Here is a 27,415-nt window from a genome sequence, read left to right as displayed (position 1 = left end):
AGAATGTTTTAAATAAACTAGTTCTATTTTTTGCTGCATTTGTGAGCACCTTATTAGAGTGGGGACCAGGACAAGCTCCTCTGCTGGCTCCAGCACTTCAGCAGGCCCTTTGGATAGGGTGTATTTCAAAGCCAGTCTACTATAGGGCACACAGACACAAACCCACATACACATGAAAATTTAGGATCAAAATGTATTGCGAACCACATGTCTTTGGGGCAAATGGGAGTACCAGTAAAAAAACTCATAAAGGCACAGGAAGAGCCTGCCAACTCCATACAGATAATGATTAGGATGAGAATTGAACTCAGGAGCTGTGAAGCAGCAGTTGCAGCACAACCCACTGAGCTTCCCAATTAATTAATAATGACGACTGCAATTAAATGCCACCAAGCTTGTCGTTAGCTGCAGAAGCAGATGTCACCATCCTTAAAAAGCCTAATGACCCCACGTTCAGGTAAAGGTCTATCCAAGTCCCAGGGTCATTCATTTAACTAAACTGAGTCTGCTCTTTGAAAAAAGAAATCATTTATCAGCCACCTTTTATCAATCCCCAGAAGGCCAGCCTCAAGTACGCCCACCTAAGCAGGCGCCACCAGACTGGTCTGAGATCATTGTTCTGTGTTGATAAAAATTGCTGAGCTACGTGACTCATTTACCATGCCAACAAGAACAAGCAGATCCTTCAAATCCGTCACCATGTCTGTTTTTATTGGAGGTGAAATTCCCTGTAGAATACAAGGAGAGTGACGCCACAAGCACTTCAAGGATCGTGCACATGCTCTGCAGCCCTTGGACGAAAGCAAAACGGCACATATGGTGAAGAAGAAATCACAGACTTTCAATCGGAATTCATTGAAAAGCATTCATTGAGGTTAATATGGCTGAACCTTCCATCAAATGAAACCTCGGTCACCACCACAAACTTGTTCTTTCATTGTGGTTCTACTAAGCAGCCCAGATGGCATCAGCTACATCATACAGAAAGTGGAAGACAGAGTAATGGATGCAGAGAGGCGAGCACTCAGTGACCACTGTGGCTTTCTAATTTATTTTTTTCATAATTTCCCCCAACACCCTAGTTACATTTTTATATTACATGCAGTAAGTAAATATAATGAAAGAATTGCGGTGTCACCGCTTCATCTTACTATTGTGTTATTCCCATGTATTGCTGTTTTTTTTAAGTATTTTTCTGATTTTTATGTTAATGTTGTTATATATATTTATTGTTAAATATTAATGTACTGTTTAATGTGCAGCCATTCCTTGTACTTTGCAGGTGAAGCCTCAGGAGGCAGGGCCACCCTGACGTCACTGCTGCTGTGTCCTTCCTCTGCCTTTATACTGAGGCTGGTGAGAAGGTCCCAGCAGAGGTTCATTGAGTTTGCTTGAGATTTAGAAAGTATTGTTTACTTTATTTTTATTTCTGTTCCTGGATTTTGCTCCTGTATCTCATATTGGGACTTTTTGCCTTATTTTTGCCAGTAACCCATTTCTTGTTCTTTTTACTGAATACAAAATAAAATCTTCATTTCATAAAGATTTGTTGTTTATTTTCATTCCATCTAGTCAGACGTTACATGATTTCTCTCCACAGAGGGGGCTTTATGAACTTTTAAACCATTTCCCTTTTTTAGGCCTATACAGCCAAAGCCTGACTGTGAGGGTTGGTCGCTGGCTGTCTGGGTTGAGGCCATACCTGGGCAGGTTGGTAAGGTCTTGGCCCTCTTTGTTGAATTAGTAGTAAGCCTCACGTTCTTTCATTGTGTTTGTGTGTCACTTACAAAACTCTTAAAATACAACAATTTCACCCCAAACATTTCAGTGCAAATAATAACTAGAGTTCAGGTTTACATTTTAAAATGCAATGTAGCAGAAAAAACAAAACAAAATCAGTGCCACCCAAAAATGTGTAATCTATGATGGCTCCCCCCTTACACTTCTGTGTTATCACACCTGTTGTGTTGATTCACAGCTCCAAGAGACTGGGTGTGAATCCTAGTACACTCAGTCTCAGTGTGGAGTCTGCATATTTTCTCCTTTATGTCTGTGTGGGTTTTCCTCAAAGACATGCAGGGTAAGTTAATGGGTGACTATAAAGCATGTTGTGCACTAGTACCCACTCCAATGTGGGCTCCTGCCATGCACCTAAAACTGCCAGAACAGGTTGTCTCTGAATTGAATAAAGCAGGTACACAACTGGCTGGATGGATAGTGAACAGTGTGTTGAGCCTCCACCTTGAATGTTGTTGAAACAATAAAGCAAATGCTGTTCTATTAAGAATGACCCAGACTGCTAACCACCTACAACTCAATTCGCATTATTTCTTTGTACAGAACTTTTCATTAAATACTGACTGATTTTGTTGCTACAATGCATTCTAATACAATAGAACAGTGTTTTTTTAAACTAAGGGTTGAGACCCATATTGGGTCATGAGCATATCTGGGATGGTTTGTCACATTATTGTGTAGAATAAATACCCAGAGTTCATTCAAGCAGGAATGCCATTTAGCATTCCATTTACTGTGGTAGTATGCAAAACAATACAATCTACACATAATAGCTTTCATGTCTATGGCATGAAAATACAGTATAAAAAATATTCCCAAGAAACCACCTACTCTACGTCTCCTCTCACAACCAGTGAAAAAAGTCAAACCGAGATGACTGACAAGCAAAGGGGCAGAGAGGCAGGAACAACAGACGAGCTTGTGAAGTGAACAATGTGGTTAATTTTTGGGGTGTTATGAAGGGTGAGTAAAATGCGTTTGGGTATACATGTTGTATACTAAAAGCAGTTTCAGTGGCCATGGATAAACAGTCAGTGCTTCATTGCATGTTTACTTTTATGGCTTAAAATGGATCAAAATCTGCAGCAGAGGTGCAAAAAACATTTGTCGTTAAAGTTTTTAATGTGCTTCAGCAAGGAAGGAGTCTTTCTTGTAACAGTGTTTTAAAGTGGATCAATAAAGTTTAATCTACTATTAGTGTGAAGTACATTTTTGTTGGACCACTGAGAACTGTAAGAATACCAGAAAATATCAAAAGGGTCAGACAAGCAGCAGCAGCACAATGTCCGTCAGTATCATTAAACATTTCAAACTAGACAGCTCACCAAATTACACTTATTCTGTCACTGTATAAAATACAAATAGTCATCATGTCATTCTCTAACTCACTTAATCCAGACCAAGGTTGCGGGGTTGCTGGAGCCTATCCCATATAGCATAAAGAGCAAGCCTACAACAAACCATGGACCAACAATCACAGGGTGAACACACATACACACACATACCAAACACACACTGTGGCCAATTTAGTATTGCCAGCTCACCAAACCTGCATGTCTTTGGACAGTGTGAGGAAGGCAGGGCACCCAGAGGAAACTCACGCGGGCACAACGAGAACATGCAAATACCACACGAGGAGGACCCAAGACATGAACTCTGGTCTCCTTACTGAGAGGCAGCAGGACTAACCCCGCAACAACAAATATAAGTAGTGAATACATTTTTAGGAATAATTTAGCTACTTTTTTACTCAGTTTTATTGAACTGATAAATGAAAGCTGTGATATGTTGAACTATCTGCACAATCATTTGTTAAAGGTGGAGTTTATTGAGAAACATTATTGAAAAAAGTTATTTAAGACAAGGTAAAAAACTGCATTGATTAATTAACTTTTTGACTACTATTCCTTATTCGATGCCAAAGTCTGGAGCACTCTGGTCCAGAGTACAAATGTGTAGCCCAGCTAAAGTTTTCTGTTCACATTCCCCTGGTGTTACGAGGCCAGCAGTTGGCCACAAAACCACTTGTCTGATGCTTTTCCAGCTTACAGAACTTGGTCTGTTAAACTTTATTTGTGAAAGAGGAATTCACATCATGCAGTCTGAGCACATTGTGAAAACATTTCAGCCTCACGTGCAATTGAACTGGAACTGTATCTTGAGGCTTGTCACTGCAAAGTACAAAGAGAGAAAAAGAAACAGCTGCATTTTGGCTTCCACCGAAAAGATGAACTGCAGCGTACTGACTGGATAATAGGCATTGGGAGACCAAGGAAAAAAAAGATGAGGGAGCAGCCTGACATATTTGTAACAGCTGAGTGATGGTGCTGTGTGCTCCAGTCTGCTAGTCTCACCCACTTGGAAGTTAAATCAGACTGTGAGGCTGCCCACACTAAGGTCACCTGGTGTTGAATGAGCCCAGCAGACACATTATTTTGGCTGTCTTGTTTACTCCATTACTGGTTATACTATACCATTTCTGCCCTCATAATATGGCAGATATGTTGTTGAGGGCAGGGCCAAAATGATGGAGACGAGGGGCAGCATGTGGGGCATTCCCCGCTGTCACACAAACCTATTCTGCAAAGAATCCAGCTGCACATTTTGAAGTGCTGAAGGAGATTAATGAAGTGGCTTTCTTAGACTCCTAAACAATGTTGCTCCAATTTGTGTCTCATGGGCACATCCTGCTAAAACCCATCTAATCCAAATCAGGGTCATGAAGAGGTGGTCAGTGGCTATCTACATTGAAAAACTGTTTTTAATGTTAAATTGTTTTCTCCAAAATCCCCACAAACAATGATTCAAAAGCAGAAGTTCCCAAATACTAAACACTGTCTGTAAAGTCTGTGTGGGAAAGCACAGCATCTGCTAATGCCAGCAACATCAAGCGACTGACCTTAGCTCAGGTTGAAACTGCTCTGGTTAAGGAGTCTCTGCTCCTTGGTAAGCTGCCATTCTTTAAAGAACTAATGTACTTTTGCTTAAACAGAGTCATCGTGTTGGTGGTGTTTTGCAGCTTTTAGGTGCAGGACAACTGCAAGTGGATGACCTCCTCCTGGATGAGATGATGGATCCTGAAAAGTTCTGTGGCATTTGCTCATATAAAGAACAGACAAGCAGAGACTGAGCTATGCTGGTGCATGCATCCTGTCCAGGGATCTTATATAAACCCATTCAATCTGAAAGAGGGTCACAGGGGAGTAACCTGTCTAAGTTTGATTCCTGCCTTGCACCCAGTGCTGTTGGGATAACTCATGAACTGTATTAAGCAGGCTTCTGAATGATACATTTATACTGTATGTATGCCATGTTATGGAGTGGCATTCTGTCCAAGGTTAGTTCCAGTGTTCATGGGACAAGCAGAAAGTCCTATTACCCCAAAAATTGATTACTCAAGATCAGTAATAAAGGAGTGATGACTTACTGTATATACACATATACTGATGCAAAGTGCTTTTGAGTTGCATTTGCATTTAATGTAATCTGGCACACTTATTCTTCAAGGGAATTTGAAGTTCTGTTTTTGAGTTGCATTTGCATTTAATGTAATCTGGCACACTTATTCTTCAAGGGAATTTGAAGTTCTGTTTTCATTGAAATACCTCAAATACAAAGCACTTTGCAAAGTTTTGAAATTTCAAGGTATCCCACTGAAAAGCATTGGTAAATTTGCGAACTAGTTTGTCTTAACAGAATGAAAGATTCTGTGCGACTTCAGATATGAATTAGTTTATATCAGCTTGTATATTTCGTCACATCAACTTGTATACAGTATTTTATATCTTTTCCTCTCTTATTAGTTTAACTGCCATTCCTCACACTAAAATGGATCCCCAATACAAGTTTAATTACAAGATTTTTTCAGGACTTTTCAGTCTCAGACTTGACTTACATAATATTAGCTATTCTAGGACTGTTTTGGTATGCTCCTGTGACCTCCAGTCATGTAATTTGACTTCCCCAAAGACTCAGTATAAGCAGTTTGTGACTCGCCCCGACCATATCAAACAGACTCTGTCTTAAATTGCAGGGTCGGGTTTTGTGTGTGTGAAAGCTGACAACCAATGAGCTCAGCTGGAAGTACAATGCATGTAATGCAGCCACACATAAACCAGGGAAATGTGTGTTTGGAAGCAGAAGCGCAGATGGAAAGCTTTTCATTTTGGCTTGTAAAACCTCCCACTGCCTCTAATTAAACAAAACAAATAAATAAATTTGGAATCAAGTGGGACGACCTTACTGCTAGAATGAAGACCCAAAGTTGGTCAAATGTACACATTTTGTTTCATAAAACTGCACCTTCTTATCTGAAACTTGTCAATGGTATGTCCCTTTTTTGAAACATGGTGTCTTTATTTTTTCACGTGATTTTAAGTGGGCATGGACAGATGACTGATTGTTGGGATGGATGGATGGATTGACATATTAAATAAGTGTATTAATAGGCCAGAGACGGACAAGCCAAGCAAAAGTATTAAGGTGGATGTGGTCCTTCAGAGGAGGGCATCCCACACATCTCAGTCTGTGCCATTTTCACCCACAAAACTCCTCCAGTCCAAAAGTTTAAGGTTGACCCCCAAGTGCTCACACCCCTACCAAGTCAGCATTCTCATGCAGAACGAGCTGAGGAGCTTTTTGCACACCATGCAATCAATGGCCTACGTCTAATTGGTGTCATTATACTGTGTGAATACCTGCTGTTCGCTAACAGTGCACGGATTAGTAAGTAGGTGGGCTCAATGGCCTCAGAGCAACTGAGCATAATTGGGACTATCAGGGGAATTGAAAAAAATATTTAAATAAAGAGAAAAAAATAGTAAGAGCAGCTTTCTTCTTTTTTTCTTGTTTTAGTCAATCAGTGCTGAAGGCCTCCTTTGAAATCCAGGGATTTGAGGTCATCATGAGGCTGCTGAGGCTCCATAAATCAGCCTCAGCCTGACTGCATGCTAACTAAAAGAAATGATATGTTTGATCCCGGCTTAGCCGCATGAGCAGCCACAGGTAAGCGGTTTCATATCTCGACACTGACTCCTTAACGCTCCGGCATGTCAGGTACAATTTCACTGCAGCAGAGATGAAGGTGGTAAATGAAGAGATTACGAGAGCCATGATCACCCCTTACTAAACGGCCATCTTTCAGTTGCCCACCTGGGACAAAGCCCCTCCCTTCCCCCCTTCCAAAATGTTCGCAGTCATACCTTTCCAATTCCTGGGTTGTCCTTGACTTTTGACACAGCTCTCAGAAGGCATGGCGGCGCAGGGGGTGGGTACAGCTGCAGGATGGTGCTGAAGTTAGTAGGGTAGAGAGATGACTCCTCGGGGGCAGGCAATGGTGGGTGGTGCTTCTTACGCTTAGAGGAGAGGTTTAGCTTCTGTGCTGCCCTGTACAAGGAAAAACAAAGGAAACCCATGAGGAGGTGTGGAGCTGAAATTGGTGCAACGCAAGGCTGCAGCAAGTGGCAGATTTGGGACAAGGCACTCACAGATGCACGGAGGTTAAGTACCCACCAACACTAACTTAAACAGGGCCAACCCAGAGTAAGCAATAGGACTGGCCTACACATCCTTGGGGGATGTGGGAATAAATCTAGAGTACCTGAAGAAAGCTGGAACAGTAACATAGGGGGAACACAGACACAGTACAAGACACTGATGAGGCTCATGGCTTGAATGAGCATTAACTTAACATCTCTGTACAATGTCTCATTACATTTTAACCACTGTAGATAAAAAGGGTAAATGTGAGTGGAGTACACCCATGTCATACGCATTATTGGTGCCAACACCTCTCAGTAATCATCCCTAATTCCATCTACACTAAATGGGTAAGACAAAAACAGAAATTGTCAAACAAACAGGATGGATACGAGGTGTGGCAGAAAAGTAATGAGACTGGCAACACTGCAAGAGATCTGGCAACGCTGCGCTGTTGTCCTTGATAGAGCACGTGTATCAGTACCCTCCCATATCTCAGTGCGAGTTTCAACTCCTTCTGTTAACTACGTGATTTTTGTGACTGCTATTAGCGAAGTTGTGTTTTTGGTTGTGCGTCACGCAAAATGGAACAGCGGAATTTGGAGCAACGTTGTGCCATTAAACAGCAAGTGTGACATTTGAAAAGTTAAAACAGGCCTATGGGGAACATTCTTTATCCCAAGCTCAAGTTTTTCGCTGGCACAAATCATTTTTGGAAGGCAGAAAACACGTTGAAGATAAACACCGTTCAGGGAGGACTTCAACTTCGAAAACCAATGAAAACATTGAACGTGTGAACACTCTTGTGAGATCAGACCGTCGTTTAACATTAAGAATGTTGAGTGAACAGTTAAATTTGAACAGATTTACCGTTCATCAAATTTTGACTGAACATTTGCACATGCGAAAGGTCTGTGCCAAAATGGTGCCCAAAAACTGCCCTCTCCATAACAGAATTTTTGACCTCAAAAGGCATTCCTGTGGTTCCCCAGCCCCCTTATTCACCTGACCTCAGTCCGTGTGACTTTTTCCTTTTTCCTAAACTGAAAAATGTACTCAAAGGACGTCATTTGGGGACTTTAGAAAACATCCAAAAGAGTGTAACGGACATGCTGAAGACCATACCGGTTGAAGACTTCCAGCGCTGCTGCCAACAGTGGGAACAACGTCTCCATCGGTGTGTAGCTGCCCAAGGGAACTACTTTGAAGGGGATAACATTGATGTTTGAAAAAAAATAAAAACTTTGGTGAATAAAAAATCATTCTCATTACTTTTCTGCCACACCTCGTATATAACATAAAATGAAGACACAATATTCAAAAGACTGATGATTTTATTTTTTTCTCCATATGCATACATAGTGTGTGTGTGTGTGTGTGTGTGTGTGTGTGTGTGTGTGTGTGTGTGTGTGTGTGTGTGTGTGTGTTGTGTAGATATAAATAGCAGCTGAGTAAACATTCAGGCTAGATGAGCTCATTTCAAAAGCTTTCCTATTGTCCATGCATTTTCAAGCCTTCTCTTAAAACATATTTGGTTACACATGTGTGTGCCCAGACTGGAGGCTTCCTGGGCACAAACAGACAAAAGCTATAACAAGCATCATGTTAAAAAGAGGACTCACATTGGTAAGAAAATTGCCCTTCTGCAAGCAACAGTGGAAAACAAAAGCTTTCCAGGGGTCCCACTTTCGTTACCAGAGGCAGACTCAGTCCTACCACTGACTCTCTGTCCAATCCCCAGAAAGTCACTTAACCTGCTTGTAGCTCCTATACATCTATACTCCTAATGCCCCTTGAGAAGGAAATGTTTACAACTACTGTACATAATTAAGTCAAAACTATAGTACAACACATTATGCAAAATGAATCTTGTTTGTTTATAGATACTATGTAATATGTCCCCTGGGAGCACTGAGAGGAGTAGCCTTGATAGCTATTATGGGATTAGCCCGAAACCCTATTTTCTTATGAATATCACAGGGCGTAACTTAGACTCCCATTCAAGGATAAGAAAAAAAATCTGGTCAGAATAATAATCATTGCCACATAAGGATGCATGCAATGACTCTAAAGAGGCTCACTAACACTGAAAAAAATGAAGAGGTCAACAGTGAACATGAGGGCAAGGCACCCCGCTCAGAAGCAAGTCGTCTGTCTTACGACCCGAGCTTCTCCTTCCCTGATGCTTATATGGAAAAAAAAATCAGAATTGTATTGCATTACTCAGACTTATTCATTACTCAACTTAATCAATTCCGTTCAGAGTCACAGTGTCCTGAATCTACCCTGATAGCACTAAGCATAAGGCAGGAACCAGTCCTGGGCTGGCCTCCAGTCCATTACAGAAAGCCCACACTCAGTCAGGCAGGACTGGCCTAGACATGCCAATTCACCTAACACCTGAGATGTTGCAGAAGAATGTGTAAATGTCACATGGGCAGAAAGCAGTCTGGGATACTGCATTCAGAACATATGTATATAATGGTGTTATGTATATGCAACTAGGTATATACTGTACATGTATACATACACACATATAAATACCGTACAATATTCATTCTCATGGGCATGATTATCAATTTACGCCCACTAAGACTAAGACAAGGGGAACAAAGAAGACAGTCCTATCAGCTTCCTTTACAGTTCCATTGCATCCAGAGCCTTTGAGGTGACTAGGTCTCATTTCTCATGACTGAAAAGAGGAAGACTATTCAAACATCTCATACCATGCAAAAGACAACATTGGAGGGAAACTTGCAACTATGCGTATATTGCAACAATATAGTATTGTTGTTTAGGACTGTGGCTCTTCATTTCTTGTGTTTATTTATATGTACTGTGTTTATATTATGCAGGATACACATGAATTGGCTGTATATCAGGTAGTCAAATGACAGACACACACACACACACATTCATTTAGGGTTGGCAATAAGCCATTAGTGGAATAACAGGTTAGGCAGTTTGATCAGGATAGATAGATAGATAGATAGATAGATAGATAGATAGATAGATAGATAGATAGATAGATAGATAGATAGATATGAAAGGCACTATATGATAGATAGATAGATAGATAGATAGATAGATAGATAGATAGATAGATAGATAGATAGATAGATAGATAGATAGATAGATAGATACTGGAAAATTCTTGCTTGAATGTTCAGGCAACAGGCAACACATCACCACTAACTAATGCCATGATAAACAAGACTAGATTAAAATAGTGGGACTTGCAGCAAGGCCCTCATATACTGTATATAAATAATCATGTGTTGCATTGTTGCATTAGAAGCGTATCTCAACTCAATATACAAAATACGCAACTCTAGCCCCCATATCACAATAACATAACTTTTCCAGACATTTTCAGTCATAGCCTTCATTAATATCTTGGCAAGTTGGAAGCCATGGCGGCACGCTCCCGTGACTGGCTGTTGTTGTAGTCCGACATCCCCAGAAACTCGATCCAAACAGTCTGCGACTCAAGATGATAAAAAGCACACAGGTCTGATTATGTCTTAAGCTGTAGTGTGAGCTTGTATGCATGAGAGTTGATAACCAAAAGAGTGCCCATCTATTGGACAACAGAAGACTGGAAAAACATTATCAAGTCTGATAAGTCCCCATTCCTGTTGCAACATTCAGATGGTAGGGTCAGAATTTGGCATCAACAACATGAAATCATGGATCCATCCTGTCTTGTATCAACGGTTCAGGCTGGTGGTGGTAGTGTAATAGTGTGGTAGATATTTTCTTGGCACTCTTTGGACCCCTTAGTATCAACTGAGCATCACTTAAATGCCACAGCCTACCTGAGTATTGTTGCTATCCACAGTATGTCTATCCCTTTATGACCACAGTGTCCCATCTTCTGATGGCTACTTCAGGCAGAATAATGTGCCATGTCACAAAGCTCAGATCATCTTAAACTGGTTTCTTGAACATGACAATGAATTCACTGGACTCAAATGGCTTCCACAGTCACCAGATCTCAATCCAGTAGAGGATGTTTGGGTTGTGGTGGAATGGGAGAGTCACACCATGGATGTGCAGCTGACAAATCTGTAGCAACTGTGTGGTGCTGTCATGTAAATATGGACCAAAATCCATGAGGAATATTTCAAGTGCCTTATTAAGTCTATGCCACAAAGAATTACAGCAGTTCTGAAGGCAAAAGGGGGTCCAACCTGGCACTAGCAAGGTGTACCTAATAAAGTATCCATTGAGTGTAGATAGATAGATAGATAGATAGATAGATAGATAGATAGATAGATAGATAGATAGATAGATAGATAGATAGATAGATAGATAGACACACATTTAGGATGTGGATAGAAACCCAGCATGAACATTGGAAGAACTTGCCAGATTCATACAAACCTAACAGTGCCAAGAAATCAAGCCCACATTCTCTTGAACTGCAAAAGTGCTGCAATACCATGCTGCGTACATCTGTATATAACCATATGCATAAACAGAGGGCTAGCTACAGGTAACTGACAGAATACAGGAAAAAAAAACATCCCAGTGAAGGCAGGTGGTGTGACACTGACATGGTCATCAACATCCCATTGTGCATCAGGTTATGAATATGATTCCTGAGCAGAGTCAGGTGCTCAAAATGTTACAAAGGAGAGAAGCCCTATCTCATCAGCTTTCTGAACCCACATAATAAAATCTGGCAGCACTGTGCAAAGGTCAGAATCCATAGACCTAGATGGGCAACTGACCTGTGTAGCTTTGGGATGTGATAGGAACATCCAGCTAAACACAAGGACAATGCTGGGTCCACACAAACAAGCTTGGATTTGAAAGTACTGTAGATCCGCTATGCTGCTCACAGCTCCACCCTTAAATACATGACCTTTTACATGAATAATCCAATCCAAAATGTTCCATCTACAAATTCTGACATCTTTCTATATATTCTAAAAACCCTACCCAGTAGAACATGCATGTTTGATTTTGTGGCTCCATTTAATATATTTTCCGAGTCAAACACCTTCTCTTTTGGTGGCCAAGAACTTCTCAATTATCCTTTCAGCTGTATGGGACCTGGGACCGTCTCCCTGGGTCATAACGTCAGACTGAAGAACGTTCAGCCTTTGAAGGTTAACATCTGTAACAGCTATCTGTTTTGTAAGTACCTGTTACATTATTTTTCTTAAATAGCTTAAAAACCAAAAGAACAGCGGGTATTGGTTGATACAAGATTAATTATTATGGGGTTCTGTTTCAATCCCATTCTGGCCTGGCTAGGGTTAGGGTGAGGGTTGTATGTGTAGTCACTTAACCTTTGAAGGCTAAGTATATAAAAATATGGAGACAGTTACACTGTAATAAGCATTAAAGAAAGGCAAAATATAAAATCCCAGTACTACTGGATTAATCCCCCTACTCCCAAATAACTTGTGACTCTGAGGAAATCATTAGGTCTGCGGACATTCACATCACACATACAGTAGTTATACTAAAATAAGTGTGTACAGTCCCTTTGAGTGGTATACACTGTAGAAAGGCACTGGTTTAATCACCCATTTTTACTTACAGTACGTGTGACCCTGGGAAAGTCACTAAGCCTAAGAAGACTTAAAATGTACAACTATCATTATCATGCCATTTATGTTTACAGTGGAAAAGCACTGTGTAAAATCTCATGATCACAGGTTCAATGGCTTTCATTAACTTATGGTGTGATCCAGAATGAGTGATATAGGCTCCTGATGTTTGCTCAGTAGAAATATCAAAACACTTATACCATAATGGGCATAAGATGTGCCTTGGGGTGATGCTCATGGTAGTAAGGCATCCCTACTGATGCATGTGTCACCTCATTAAAGTCACTTAAGTGAGGTGAACTCAAAATTCACAAACATGGGTACATAACATTAAAGTATCCTAGAAAGTCACTATATAAAACCTCAAGACCATGACTCTAATTAAGTTAAATAATCTGCCAAGGCTCGAAATGCAGAAATATTAAAACAGTTCTACTATAACCACAAATCGCTTTATAATGGTGTTCCCAGTGAACTGACCCTATATGAAACCTCAGTTCATTGGATCAGTCCCTCTCATTGTGAAATCCAGAGTGTGTCACATAATCTACCAGTGCTTGCATTATTGAAATATGTTACAGGCTTCTATAATGGAGAGAGGATCAGTTCCTTGGAGAAGTGGCCAGTGTGGAAAGGCACCATCTATTGGCTCAGTGTGAGTTCCAGAGTGAGTCACACAACCCTAGCACTGCTTGCATTATAGAAATATACTATAGGCTTCTATAATGAGTATACAAGCAGTGTCTTAGTGGGGTGTTCACAGTGGAAAGGCACTATATAAAACCACAAAATTACTGGTTTAATCTGCCCTACTGACTCATACATGATACAGATGAAGTCACTATGCCTATCTGGGTTTATACTGTAGAAATAAGAAAATATTTGGACTAAGCTGCCTCTGAATATTTATCAAAGTATAAACTATAAAGTGCATTGTGAGAGTGCTTTTTAGTTGTCAACAAACCCATTAGGTCACTGACTCACTAAATACCACTGCCTTACTGTCTGACTTCATGTGAGTCACTCAGCCCCACTGTGCTTGAATGTAGAAATATGGAAGCAAAAATACCGCAGTGATTTGTAATTTCTTTGGGATAAAACCAAAGGCTGAAAACATGAAAGTTAACAATCCACACTTACGGATCATTTTTCATTTTGGATTCAAACCCTTTATTATTATAATAAATATAAATTGGAAATCATCTAGAATACCCAAAAACCATTCACATAACAGCATGGTGGGGCAGTGGTTAGCTACGTTGTTTCAAATGTCCTGGATTTGAATCTCACACCGGATTGTCAACTGTGTGGAGTTTGCAAGTTCTCCCAGTGTCTGAAGCCCTTGTTTTCTGACTACTCTAGTTATCCTCCATCATCACCAGAGATGTGTTCTGTGTGTACGGAAGAGCGTGAGTGTGTCCTTTGATGGAATGGCGTCCCTTCTAGTACTGGTCTTTGCCTTGAGCCCAGGGCGGTTGTGATGCCCCGTATTGTATGTTATCAGCATTTGACCGCCACCTACAGGTGACTCTGCATTTCAAACCTATGCGCGGACAAGATGCCGCTAGTAACCCAAATGCTTAGCGAACAAGAGTACCATCAGCTGGTTTGAATCCTAACAGGCATTCATTCGTTCCGGGGACGCCTCCACGTGCACACTTGCCAGCGGCTGCAGCTGCTCTCACACTCGACATCTTTTTTTCATTCACACAACAAAGCGACACGCGTATGCTAATAAAACTTAACGCTTACGCTACAACTGCCGGCTGGCTTTACTCCCAAGATGTCTATTGTCCTTTTCATTGTATTGAGTGTCACATCCTTCCCTCAAAAGTGTCAGCTCCGATCTCAGGGTGCGCCCATTAGACTTGACAATATGGTTAACGGAGGGAAACATTTCAGAATTTGGGATATTCAGAAATACAGATTGAGACGGTCCTGGAGTGCCTGTTGTCCCGCGCGTCGGATCGCAATTTCAGCATAACGTAAATGTGCCTGCCTGTGAGTACGCAGGACATTTGAAAAACTCGTCTCTTTCTAATGAGAGTCCGGCGCGCTCGCTGCCACTTGGACAACACAGATCTGTTAGCAAGACGCTCTCCACCCCTGAGAAGCCATTCGCAGCATAATCAAGGAATACATGAGAGGCTGATGAAATAATTATTACTTCCATAAAGCGTGCAGGAGGACTCTCCCAAGGGGGTGGTCTCTGAGTGTGAGAGAGAGAGAGAGCGAGCAGGCAGCTCACTCGAGTGCAGAAAGCACCCCTTCGCCAACCCCCATGCGACAGCGGCACTCACATGCCCCTCAAACACAAAGCCACACAGGCTACACGGCGAGTCCCAGAGCCTCGATGACTGGAGTTTCTTGAAGTCTCAGCCTTTTCTAGGGCCGCTGCGGGCCAATAAACTCAAGTACTGCGCACTAACTCGAGAAATAAGGCCGCGCTGGCACGCTTAGCGACTTGCTGCGAGTCTCTGAAAGTAGCAAATTACGACAGACAGTGACAGCGACCACGAGAATAAGGAGGCCTCCGAATAGGAAAGAGTTGCACTCTGGTCTCCATGAGAGGAACATGTGTTTACAATGCCAAGCTAGTGCCAGAAATATTTCTGAGCCATTTTATTTTAATGAGAACAGACACATTAATCGTCTTTGTATTCTCATCATTGTTAACCTTCTCCAACTAACCAACACTGACTCTTAAAGAAAAAAGACAAGCCGAAAGTTAGCCCGCTATCAACTTCGACAACTGAAACACAGCAACGTTCGGCCATCTGCAGTCCCGCAGCCGCTGACGAGACTGGCTCAAAAGAACACAGCAGCAAAAGTCAGAATTTTAAAAGCAGCGATAGATAGATAGATAGATAGATAGATAGATAGATAGATAGATAGATAGATAGATAGATAGATAGATAATAAAAGGCACTCTATAGCGTAGACACTTATCTATCTAAACAGATATGAAAGACACTACATAACAGATTTAAAGACACTGTATAATGTAGATAGGTAATTAAGAAATACACTTTTATCTTTCCTTTCTCTAGATGAATTAGAACAGGCCTTTCAGACCAAAATATCACTAAATCTATTTACCTAAATTCTCCATATTAAATACAAAAAAGTATAGATCATTTTATTGACCCCTGCATGGAAATTTGCTTAGCTGTTTCTTTTGTTAATTAGCCTGGAAACGTTATTAATGCAGAAAGTAGACACAGAGTAAGCTACCTGATGCTGGGTCAAAAACATATTCTTGTGAGTAAGTTTGCCCATGTTTACCCCACTGTTGGCTACCTTGTATGGGATTGTAAGTTTATATTCATTATTAAAGATTAAATGCATCAGAAAAATCAATTGAAAAACACTGAAGGGTGAGTAGTAGATACGGTAGGTAGCTATAAAGGCACTATATAAGGTTTTTAATAGACATCTGGTTAAATACATTTTAATAACACACACACATACACACACACACACACATATATATATATATATATATATATATATATATATATATATATATATATATATATATATATATATATATATATATACTACAACATAATATTCTCAGTGTTGTGGGGGGCAAGAGCCAATGCAGACAGCATTGGGCCAAGGCAGGAAACAGCCCTGATCAGGGCACACACACACATGCAGAGGGCAACAATCAAACAGGGACATTTTGAAGTTGACAATTTGAACTCTTTGGGGATGATTATGGCAAATCAGATTAGTCAAAGGAAATGCAACTATTGATTTTAAATACCTTCTGAGGTGTATTGAATCTTTTGAATATTATGAGATATTGATTACTCAATTGAAACGCGTATAAACACATCTGTCAATCAATCTTTATTTAATATAGCACCAGGCATAGACCTCAACCTCAAATGACATTTAAATAAGCTGAGACATATGCAACATGCAATATCTGTATATTTTTCATTATAGGTCAGAAGGATATTCTTGCTCACTTATTAGTTATGAGAGATATGAGAAACTGAATCTAGGAAATGCACGTGCTCATACATGAATATATTTCTATTCACTCACAAATATAGAGTGCGTAAAGGAAAATATAAATATGTTCTTGTATACGGTCATATACCTGTCGGTGGCTCTAACTCACTCTCGGACAGTTGATAACTCCGCACACCCACACTTGCGCATATTATTTCCTAGCAGTGCCCAAGGAGTGTATGTTTATATAACTACATATCAGTATGCCTGGTCATATACACAAAGACAAGCGCGTACAATTGACATTACCGTATACCACTCTATATCCTGCAAAGCAATATGGTTTATGAAAAAAAACTGTTTAAAAATGAGAGATGGAAAACAAGATGATATTTTACAGAGCCAATTGATTGGAATCGATAACGGGTATAAACCATAAAGAAAGAAAGGAAAGGAGGAGAAGGGGGAGTGCTAGAAAGTGTAATGTATAGATTTACTTACAGTTCTCTCCAATCCATCATCTAGTTAGGGTTTGTAACCAGCCCATGAAACCAATAAACCTTAACTTTCCCATCCATTTGGTTGCGGCACTCCATTATCCGGCACAGAACGGCGGCTGCGAGGGGGAGGAGGGGGGGCTTTACGCTGAAAGGGTGGGGGTTCCCTCTTTCCTCCGCTTGCAATCATTGAGGTTTCCACATGATTACACGGTGACTTCTGACAAACCGCTGAGCTTGACAAAGAAACACAGCCGGCATTGCGACAGAGGCTTGTGCGAGGTGTCACCAACAAGAGTCAGCGAGCGGGTGAGTGAGTGAGATAAATCGGAGCGGAAGGGGGGGCGGCGACGGCGGAGGGGGTCATAAGGGATACACACAGGCTATGAATGAACTCTGCTAAAGTTAATCACGCGGCAGATCGAAGGCCCGCATGGTGGTACTTCAAAACCGCCCCTTGGCATATTCGTTCCTCGAATAGACAGGGAAAGTTGCCAGCAACTCTTCAACCAATTTTCTTTTTTATAGAGCAAGCGTCAGAGACCCTCCTGCATCCAGGTAACATCTGAGGCTACAAATTCCTCTCTCTGCACCCCATCGCATATTAACAAGACGCTACCATTTCCAGTCTCGTGCTATATCCTTCTAAAGCGTGCTGTCGTCGGAAAAGTCCGAAGAAACTGACTTAAGGAGTTTGCACGCTGATGCTGTTATCGCTCACAGGTTCCAGTTAAATATAAAGTCAATCAAGAAAGAGAAAATATCCTGCTCTGTGCTGCTGAAAACGCTGCCAGCTGTCCTTGCCTCTCCCAAGCGCCCGTTCGCCCCCTCCTCTTCCTCTCTCTCTCTCTCTTTCTCTCTTCTCTCACACACACACCAGCTGCTGTATCAATACACTGCAAATATGCAATCACCGCATCGCACTCTCCAGTGTCTTCTTACACGGGGAACGAGTATCACACATACTTTATACAGATTCTCGCACTTCAAAGGGATGTCTGTCATGCCTTTTAGGCAACCTAACCCTTCCCCTAACAGAATATAAAGTGTAATTGGTAAATTAAGAGATGGAAGCGTACACTATGAGGAGCAGTGACAGGGGGGTTTGTAAGACAGAAAAAATGAAAATCCCATAAATAATGAAACAAGACAAAAATGCCTTGTTACTAGATATGAAACACGCTTGCATGCAAAGTACACTTCAAAGCAGGAATGACAATACGTAGGAAAGATAGTGACTCCAGCAACGAAGTTTATAAGAAACTGTTGAGTCAAAAAATATATATGCCCAATAAAACGGAGTGGCACTATGTCGTAATGGTCAGAACTGCTGCCGACCGAATCCACAATCATGGGCTTGACTCCAGCGCCCAGTCGCTGTCAAGTCTTCCTCTGCTTATCCCATTTATTCACTAAAATTGGTAAAAACCGGCATGCCAGGTTAATAGTGGATTTTGAATTGGTGACTAAGCCCACCAAAGGGTTGGCGCCTTGGCCAAGTTTGGTTCTTGCCTCACGCTCGATGCTGCTGGTCGGTTCCCCGTGATACGTGAGCGAAACCTGGCTTCGCCTTTTCTTTTTCTTTGTTGTGATGTACCTTTCAGCATGCAATTTTATCTTGTAACGTTTCCTTCTTTTTTCTCGTTTTTTATTACAAACTGAAATGTAACACTGGATTTGGTGTTGCAAACTGTAATCTTAATAGAGAAGAGTTGAAATAAAATTGCACACATTTAATAGTGGCTCTCAAGCTGAGATAGATAGATAGATAGATAGATAGATAGATAGATAGATAGATAGATAGATAGATAGATAGATAGATAGATAGATAGGCACTATATAAGAGATGAATAAGGAACAATGGGTAAAAACAAAAGTTACCAAATAAAAGATACTGTATAATAGATATGAAAGACACTATATACTAGAAGAGATATGAAGTGCACCATATAATAGACAGATACAGTATGAAGTGTCTATATAATAAATAGGTGTGAAAGATAGATAGATAGATAGATAGATAGATAGATAGATAGATAGATAGATAGATAGATAGATAGATAGATAGATTCACTGGCCACTTTATTAGGTACACCTGTTCAACTGCTTGTTAACACAAATACCTAATTAGCCAATCACATGGAACAGGCAACTAAGGGTAGAGTTGGCACATGCTCACCAAACTTGGGCAACAGAAGATTGGAAAAATGTAAGTCTGATATGTCCCCTTTCCTGCTGCAGCATTGAGATGGAAGGACAGAATTTGTCATCAACAACATGAAAACTGTTCAGGCTGGTGGTGGTTGTGTAATAGTGTGGGGGATATTTTCTTGGCACTCTTTGGACCCCTTAGTACCAATTGAGCATCGGTTAAATTCCATGGAATACCTAAGTATTGTTGCTGACCATGTCCATCCCTTTAGGACCGTAGTTTATAAGGGCACTTTATAACAGATAAGGAACTATACAACATAAGATACAAAAAGCACTATATAACAGAGATATATGAAGGGTACAGTATAACAGATATGAAAGGTACTATATAACACATAGTGTGATAGATAGTGTCTTGTATATCTATTTATCTAAGAGATCAATATATGGATAGAGAGACAGATTATTACTTTTAAAATACTATAATCTCTATTCAATCAAATACTAATAACAATAATATAACATTATATTCAATTAACAAACAGTATAAGTTATAAAAGGAAACTACAATTCCATCATTATTATTTTAAATTCCTTCAAAAGAATTCCATAATCCATTTCCTTAGAACGTTTACCTAGCACATATACTATCCAGTACAGAATATAACACACCAAAAAGCAACTAAATGTTTGAACTGACAATCTGCCTTTCACCCACATTCATTGGTGGCTTCAATTCAAAAGCTCAGTCCCACATGGATGTGTTTCCCCCTTTAATGCCCTATGCTAATTTTGCTGGAAGTGTTTAATTAACAATAATTTAGCAAAAAAAAAAAACAGTGTTTTGCACATTGTAAGCATATTACTGAATAACTGAAGTGTGGACCATGCGGTATGAGTAATATCAGATTTTTTTTACATTAATATTTTTAATATCATTTGCCATTGTCCAGTGTTGATCACCACAGACACATACTCTGTCAGAAACGTTTTCTTATCTCCATTATTCATAAATACATGTCATTAAAAATTTTTCTCAGTTCTCACTACAGAAACACACAGGTTATGTAACACACAAAACATATACTGATATATACAGTGCATCCAGAAAGTATTCACAGCACATCACTTTTTCCACGTTTTGTTATGTTATAGCGTTATTCCAAAATGGATTAAATTCATTTTTTTCCCTCAGAATTCTACACACAACACCCCATAATAAAAACATGAAAAAAGGTTACTTGGTATTTTTGCAAATTTATTAAAAATAAAAAAATTGAGAAAGCACATGTACATAAGTATTCACAGCTTTTGCCATGAAGCTCCAAATTGAGCTCAGGTGCATCCTGTTTCCCCTGATCATCTTTGAGATGTTCCTGCAGCTTCATTGGAGTCCACCTGTGGTAAATTCAGTTGACTGGACGTGATTTGGAAAGGCACACACCTCTCTATATGAGGTCCCACAGTTGACAGTTCATGTCGGAGCACAAACCAACCATGAAGTCAAAGGAATTGTCTGTAGACCTCCAAAACAGGATTGTCTCGAGGCACAAATCTGGGGAAGGTTACAGAAAAATATCTGCTGCTTTGAAGGTCCCAATGAGCACAGTGTCCTCCATCATCCATAAGTGGAAGAAGTTCGAAACCACCAGGACTCTTCCTAGAGCTGGCCGGCCATCTAAACTCAGCGATCGGGGGAGAAGGGTCTTAGTCAGGGAGGTGACCAAGAACCCGATGGTCACTCTGTCAGAGCTCCAGAGGTCCTCTGTGGAGAGAGGAGAACCTTCCAGAAGGACAACCATCTCTGCAGCAATCCACCAATCAGGCCTGTATGGTAGAGTGGCCAGATGGAAGCCACTCCTTAGTAAAGGACACATGGCAGCCCACCTGGAGTTTGCCAAAAGGCACCTGATGGACTCTCAGACCATAGAAAACAAAATTCTCTGGTCTGATGAGACAAAGATTGAACTCTTTGGTGTGAAAGCCAGGCGTCACGTTTGGATGAAACCAGGCACTGCTCATCACCAGGCCAATACCATCCCTACAGTGAAACATGGTGGTGCTGTGGGGATGTTTTTCAGCGACACGAACTGGGAGACTAGTCAGGATAAAGGGAAAGATGACTGCAGCAATGTACAGAGACATCCTGGATGAAAACCTGCTCCAGAGCGCCATTGACCTCAGACTGGGGTGACGGTTCATCTTTCAGCAGGACAACGACCCTAAGCACACAGCCAAGAGATCAAAGGAGTGGCTTCAGGACAACTCTGTGAATGTCCTTGAGTGGCCCAGCCAGAGCCCAGACTTGAATCCGATTGAACATCGCTGGAGAGATCTTAAAATGGCTGTGCACCGATGCTTCCCATCCAACCTGATGGAGCTTGAGAGGTGCTGCAAAGAGGAATGGACGAAACTGGCCAAAGATAGGTGTGCCAAGCTTGTGGCATCATATTCAAAACGACTTGAGGCTGGAATTGCTGCCAAAGGTACATCGACAAAGTATTGAGCAAAGGCTGTGAATACTTATGTACATGGGATTTCTCAGTTTTTTTATTTTTAATAAATTTGCAAAAACTCAAGTAAACGTTTTTCACATTGTCATTATGGGGTGTTGAGTGTAGAATTCTGAGGAAAAAAATGAATTTAATCCATTTTGAAATAAGGCTGTAACATAACAAAATGTGGAAAAAGTGATGTGAATAGTTTCCGGATGCACTGTATGTATTTTTGAGTGAAGTATTTCTTTAAAAAACAGACTGTACATTTTAACAAATCCATTTAAAATCCATTATAAAGGAAATCTTATCCAGCGTAGTTAAATGGGAGACAAAATACAGTCTAAAGGAAGGGGTTTGCACTTCTTGAGGCATGTAATGCCTCATTCTACCTGAGGTTTCATATATTGATAGATTTTCGTCCTAAGATCAATTAAGGTCATATACATCTGATTAATTTAGGTCAATGACACCTATTGCCTATGTTGACAGTCTTCCCAGATCTAATTACTATCGGTATTTAACAAATATGTGTATCTGCAATATTGGTGTTCATGTCTGGGATGCACCTGCATAGAGTTTACATGTTCTCCCCATGTCCATGTGGGTTGCCTTACTTTTATAAAGTTCTTTTCTCACTACTCAAAGGTCTTTACTTAGTGAGTGGAGTGCCACTTCAACCACCACTAATGTGTAGCATCAACTGGTGGATGATGGCAACCATTTTTGCGTCAGTACGCCCACCACATATGAGCTGTTAGGTGGCGAAGTGGTGAGAGGGGATAATTAGGGGGTCAAAATGACCAAGTCATGGTGGCCAATTTATCCTGGACATCAGGATACACCCTGCTCTTTACAAAGGATGCCCAGGGATCTCTTATGACAACAGAGAGTCAAGACCTCAGTTTTACGTCTCATCCAAAGGACAGCGGAAATTTTAACCGCACAGTCCCTCATCACTGCACTGGGACATTTGGATCTGCACTAAAACCACGGGAAAGGAGCCCCCTGCTGGCTTCACAAACATATTTTCCACCAGTAACCTAGTTCTTTCACCTAAAATCAAATAATTATGGTAAGCTAAAAAATGTAGGTATTTCTCAACTAAGCAGGAAGACTTGCTGCAAAAGACACACAAGTGACAAACATGCAGAGTCCTTTGCAAAATCCAGGTAACCAACGCTACTAGCAGTAGCACTAAATCCTCATCTTACCAGTTGTGAATTGGCATTTTTTGGATATATAGCAATGGCCATAGGCTTATCTTCATGTTGGGGATACAAACAATTGTAGAAATTTCAACATCTCAGCACTTAAAACTAAGCTGTAAATGGGGAGAACCGTTAGCAATGTCCATCTCAGAGATATTCCATGTTATCATGTTTCAGATGCATGCTGCTTCTTTGGGGCCTGATGGTCAAATCAAAGGGTTTAAATAATTATAATATAACTGATGAAGTGAGCTGTATAAAGTAAGCTGCTGTTTCTAATTGTTATCGATTTAGTATATTGTACAGTAGTAGTTTTTTGATGGGATGGTTTGTTGTAACTGATCACACCTGCAATGTATTCCACCTGGATAGAGCCAGGTATCCCTGTTTGTGTTTGTCTCATATGCAAATGCACACCTTTGAACCTCTCTCTACCAGATTTCGCACAGATTCCCCAATTTTACACCATGTTTCTATTATTTAGCTGATGACCCACTCTGGATAGTGTGGGGTACCTGTACTTTCCCCCCAAAAAAGTCTTACGAACGTATAGTAAAAATTAACATACCTACACAAATCCCACCTGACAGCCTTTTGGATGAGACGTAAAAACTTAAGTCCTGACTTTCTGTGGTCATAAAAGATTCCTGTGCAGATTTTGAAAAGAGTTGAGAGTTTACCAATGTACTGGCTAAACTGCCCACCATGGCCTGGCCATTCTTGACCCCTAATCATCCATTTGCCCCTTATTGTTCTACCATCTCTCTCAACCCTTCAACATCTAATAGCTAATGTGTGGTAAATGTACTGGCATAAGAATGGCTGCTGTCACATCATCCAGGTGAATGCTATACATTGGTGTGGTTGAGTTGGTTCATCACTGTCATTGTAAATCACTTTAAGTAGGTTAGAAAATCACAATATATATGTAATTAATAAATTATTATTATTATTATCTTTACTCACAAATGCATGGCATTATCAAGCACAGTCCAAAAAAATCCCACTTCTCCCACCAAAAGAAACAAATGAGCTGATGTGAAATTCAATTCAATTCCTATGCTTCACATGAATGAACACAAGTGTTATAAATAGCAACCAAGAAGAATTCCTGCATGGCACAAAACAGATGCAGTCAGTGTGCATTTAAAAATTTCCAACTAATATTCGTTGCACGTGGTGCTCAAAGCCAGCATCTAGCAGATGTTAAAAGGAACTGATGCATCTGTCAGTGTGCAGCTCTAATTATTCAGTAACAAATGAGTGCGTTACTGGCCAACAGGTTACTTATTCAGACATGCATCACTTCAACCCTTTAGCAATTGTTATAAAATGAAACATAATTTTTTTTTCAATTTTTAATCAAATAATTAATTGGCCAGCTAATTAATGAATGCAGTTAACAAATGCATTCAGGGGAATAAAGCTTTTAAAAGGCAATAACTCAGAGCAGCCCAGTGTCTTTATGGCACGTTGAAAAGGCACAACCGTCAAGCCAAATAATCTAAAGATAAAAAGACAAATGCTCAGTCGCACAATTACGCAGCATGCTGATCTTCATACTCTGATTCCTTTCCGTAGCCTTGGGATGCTCCTACAGGTTTTGTATTTTTTTTCAACTGTGTTCTTGCCGAGCATAGCACAAAGGGAGAATGAAATGCAAAAATGAGTTCCTGAGCATGATGACATCTTCATTAAAGAAAGCCTTTATTATCTGCAGCTAGACACAAAGCCCAAAATGAAAAAGAAAGATGTCTGGCTAGGGGGGGGGTTGGCTTTGCCATTGGTTTTATGTCAATAATCTTTCAGAGGTTCTTTTCAGGATTTGTCAAATTAGGAAGAAAAATTCCAGTGCCCAGACAGTCATTAGTGAGTGAGTCCTATTAGCTTGTTTGCGAAAATTTGTCTTGCCTTTAACAATCAAGCGAGCTGTCCTGAGGCTAATTACCATTTTGGCCCCATTTACTATCCTTGACATTCCTTTTCTCTCTGTTTTTACCACGGTGGACAAGATAACATTGGGCTAGTTAGTCAGGCAGTGCTGATTGCCAGGGTTGATAATACCTTGTACTCTAAAAATCAGCCTCGGATAAATAACCGTCACTTGCTCATTTGTCTGGAAAGAAAAGAAATCTGTATGCTAATGATGGGCGATTTGACCGCTTTGGCTGAATTAAAAATAAAAAGGAATTGCCAGGGACTGCCTGCAGATTTCATTGGGCTCCCTGGCGCAGAGGAGGGTTTAAGGGGCTTTAGAAAGCTTAAGCTCTTAACTTAAATGCTGTAGAAATATTTCAAGAGCACATTTGAAGGCCAATGGTAGGATCTGACAGCCTGGTGTAAAAGACAAAAGGATTACAGACTGTATCTGAAGTGCTGAATGGATACAGTGGGCAGCGGTGACAGTGCCAATCAATCGTGTTCAGAGCAAGAGATGCCAAAAAGATTCAAGATATGTTCTGAATGGTTTGAGTGCTAATAAACAGGCAAACCACACCACCTTAAATGTACAACTAAGACTGGTACAAAATCAAATGGAAGTTGTATGGTAATATTGCAATTTGGAGGGTGCACTCATGAGCAGGACCCCCCCCTCCTAAAAACTAACAAACAAAACCAAAAATATATACAAGAGAGGGATTTGAGGAAAACCAAATGCTGCTGTAAGAATTATTGCAAGAATCAGAAAGTCTGACCACACAAATCCAGTTCTGAAGTTGTTACACTCAACATAAGAATATAAGTACAAAAGAAATATGACAAACAAGAGGAGACCATTCAGTCCATCAAGCTCATTTGTTTAGCAAAATCTCATCTAGATACATCCTAAAGATTGTCAAGGGTTCTGATTCCACTGCATCTCTTGGTAGTTTGTTCCAGATTCCCACAACTCCTTGAGTAAATATGTTCTTCTTGGCCTCAGTCCTAAATGTTGTTCCCTTATTTTTTTTTTTCTTTGAGCAGGTGATTCATTATTAAGTTAAAAAATTCTGCTCAGTATATTTTATCAATACTTTTGAGAATTTTGAAGATCTGGATTGGGTCCCCATGCAGTTTCATCTGCTCAAGACTAAAGAGGTTTAATTCTCTTGAATCTGTCACAGTAGGACATGTCCTTCATTCCTAGGATCCTCATGGTTGCTTTCCTCCGCACAGGTCCAAGTGCTGCTCTGTCTTTTTTGCAGTGTGGTGACGAGAATTGCACACAGTACACCAGATACAGACTCACAATAGTCTGAGCATAATGGCCCTCAATTTACATTTAATAGTTTTTACAGTATAACCTAACATTTTATTTGCCTTTTTAATTGCTTCAGCCCATTGCTTAAATGATAAAAATGCTGTGTCAACATAAACCTCTAAATCCTTTTCAGAGGTTGCTTTCGCTAGGGCAGTTTCCTCTCATCTTATATTTATAATTAGTGTTCTTTATGCCCACTCTTCTACCCTAAACTGCATTTCCCAATTGTTTACCCAGTTCTGAAGCTTGTCCAGGTCTTTTCAGTTATTTATGCTTCCTCCTCAATGTATGCCAGTCCTCCAATTCCAGTATCATCTGTGAATTTCTCAAGTTTAGTAACTATATCGAAATCAATGTCATTAATGTAAATCAGAAAAAGTAGCCCCCTGAGAGACTCCACTGATGACCTCACTCCATTCTCCTCTTATCTGTACTCTTTGTTTTCTGTAAGTTAACCAACTTAAGATCCAGTTTTGCAGGATTCCAATTTCCAAATTCAGTTTCCAAACTAATCTTCTGTGTGGGACTAAGTCAAGTAAAAAAGTAAAACTGGCTCCCAGTTAGGCTTAGGACTGATTTCAAAATCCTCCGTCTTACATGTGAAGCCTTAAACGGCCAAGACTCTGCTTATCTACAGTATCTTAATACAAACCAGAAAAAACATTAAGATCTCAAGATGCCTGCCGACTAAAGATTCTAAGGATTAATGAAATAACAGTGGGAGGTCAACCTTTTAGTGACAGGGCCTCAAAGCTGTGGAATGATCTGCCTGCTTATATAAGAGAAGCCCCTCCATTCTCAGTTTCTAAATCCAGGCTGAAAACTCTCAAGTTCAGTGTGGCAACCCCCGATTGGACTACTGAACCATGTTGATTTAAACAACTGAAAACTGCTGCTCATGTCACATTTGCTGATTGGGTGCCTACCTCACCTCTACTTCTGGTAGCCAATGGCATGCTGCCTAAAGGAGCCAGTGATGTACAAAGGATTAACAGCTTTGGTAAATTTAGCT

The 27,415-nt window shown here is 40.4% G+C and overlaps 1 protein-coding gene across 3 annotated transcripts in view; it reads right to left on the bottom strand.

Annotated features, from left to right (window-relative positions):
• kif26ab (kinesin family member 26Ab) overlaps positions 1-27,415 on the bottom strand; it is a 202,925-nt gene that overhangs the window by 39,857 nt on the left and 135,653 nt on the right. For 2 of the 3 annotated variants that reach the window (XM_039742348.1, XM_039742349.1), the window contains exon 5: positions 6,999-7,182. In XM_039742348.1, coding sequence (XP_039598282.1) covers positions 6,999-7,182 — 184 coding nt within the window. Of the gene's footprint in view, positions 1-6,998; positions 7,183-17,306; positions 17,644-27,415 lie in introns of those variants that run through there. The other variant, XM_039742350.1, reaches the window with a different exon arrangement.

Source organism: Polypterus senegalus, chromosome 18 (genome assembly GCF_016835505.1).
Source record: "Polypterus senegalus isolate Bchr_013 chromosome 18, ASM1683550v1, whole genome shotgun sequence".
NCBI lineage: Eukaryota > Metazoa > Chordata > Cladistia > Polypteriformes > Polypteridae > Polypterus > Polypterus senegalus.
The sequence above is the reverse complement of the archived record's forward strand: the minus strand, read 5'-3'. Positions and strand labels throughout refer to the sequence as shown.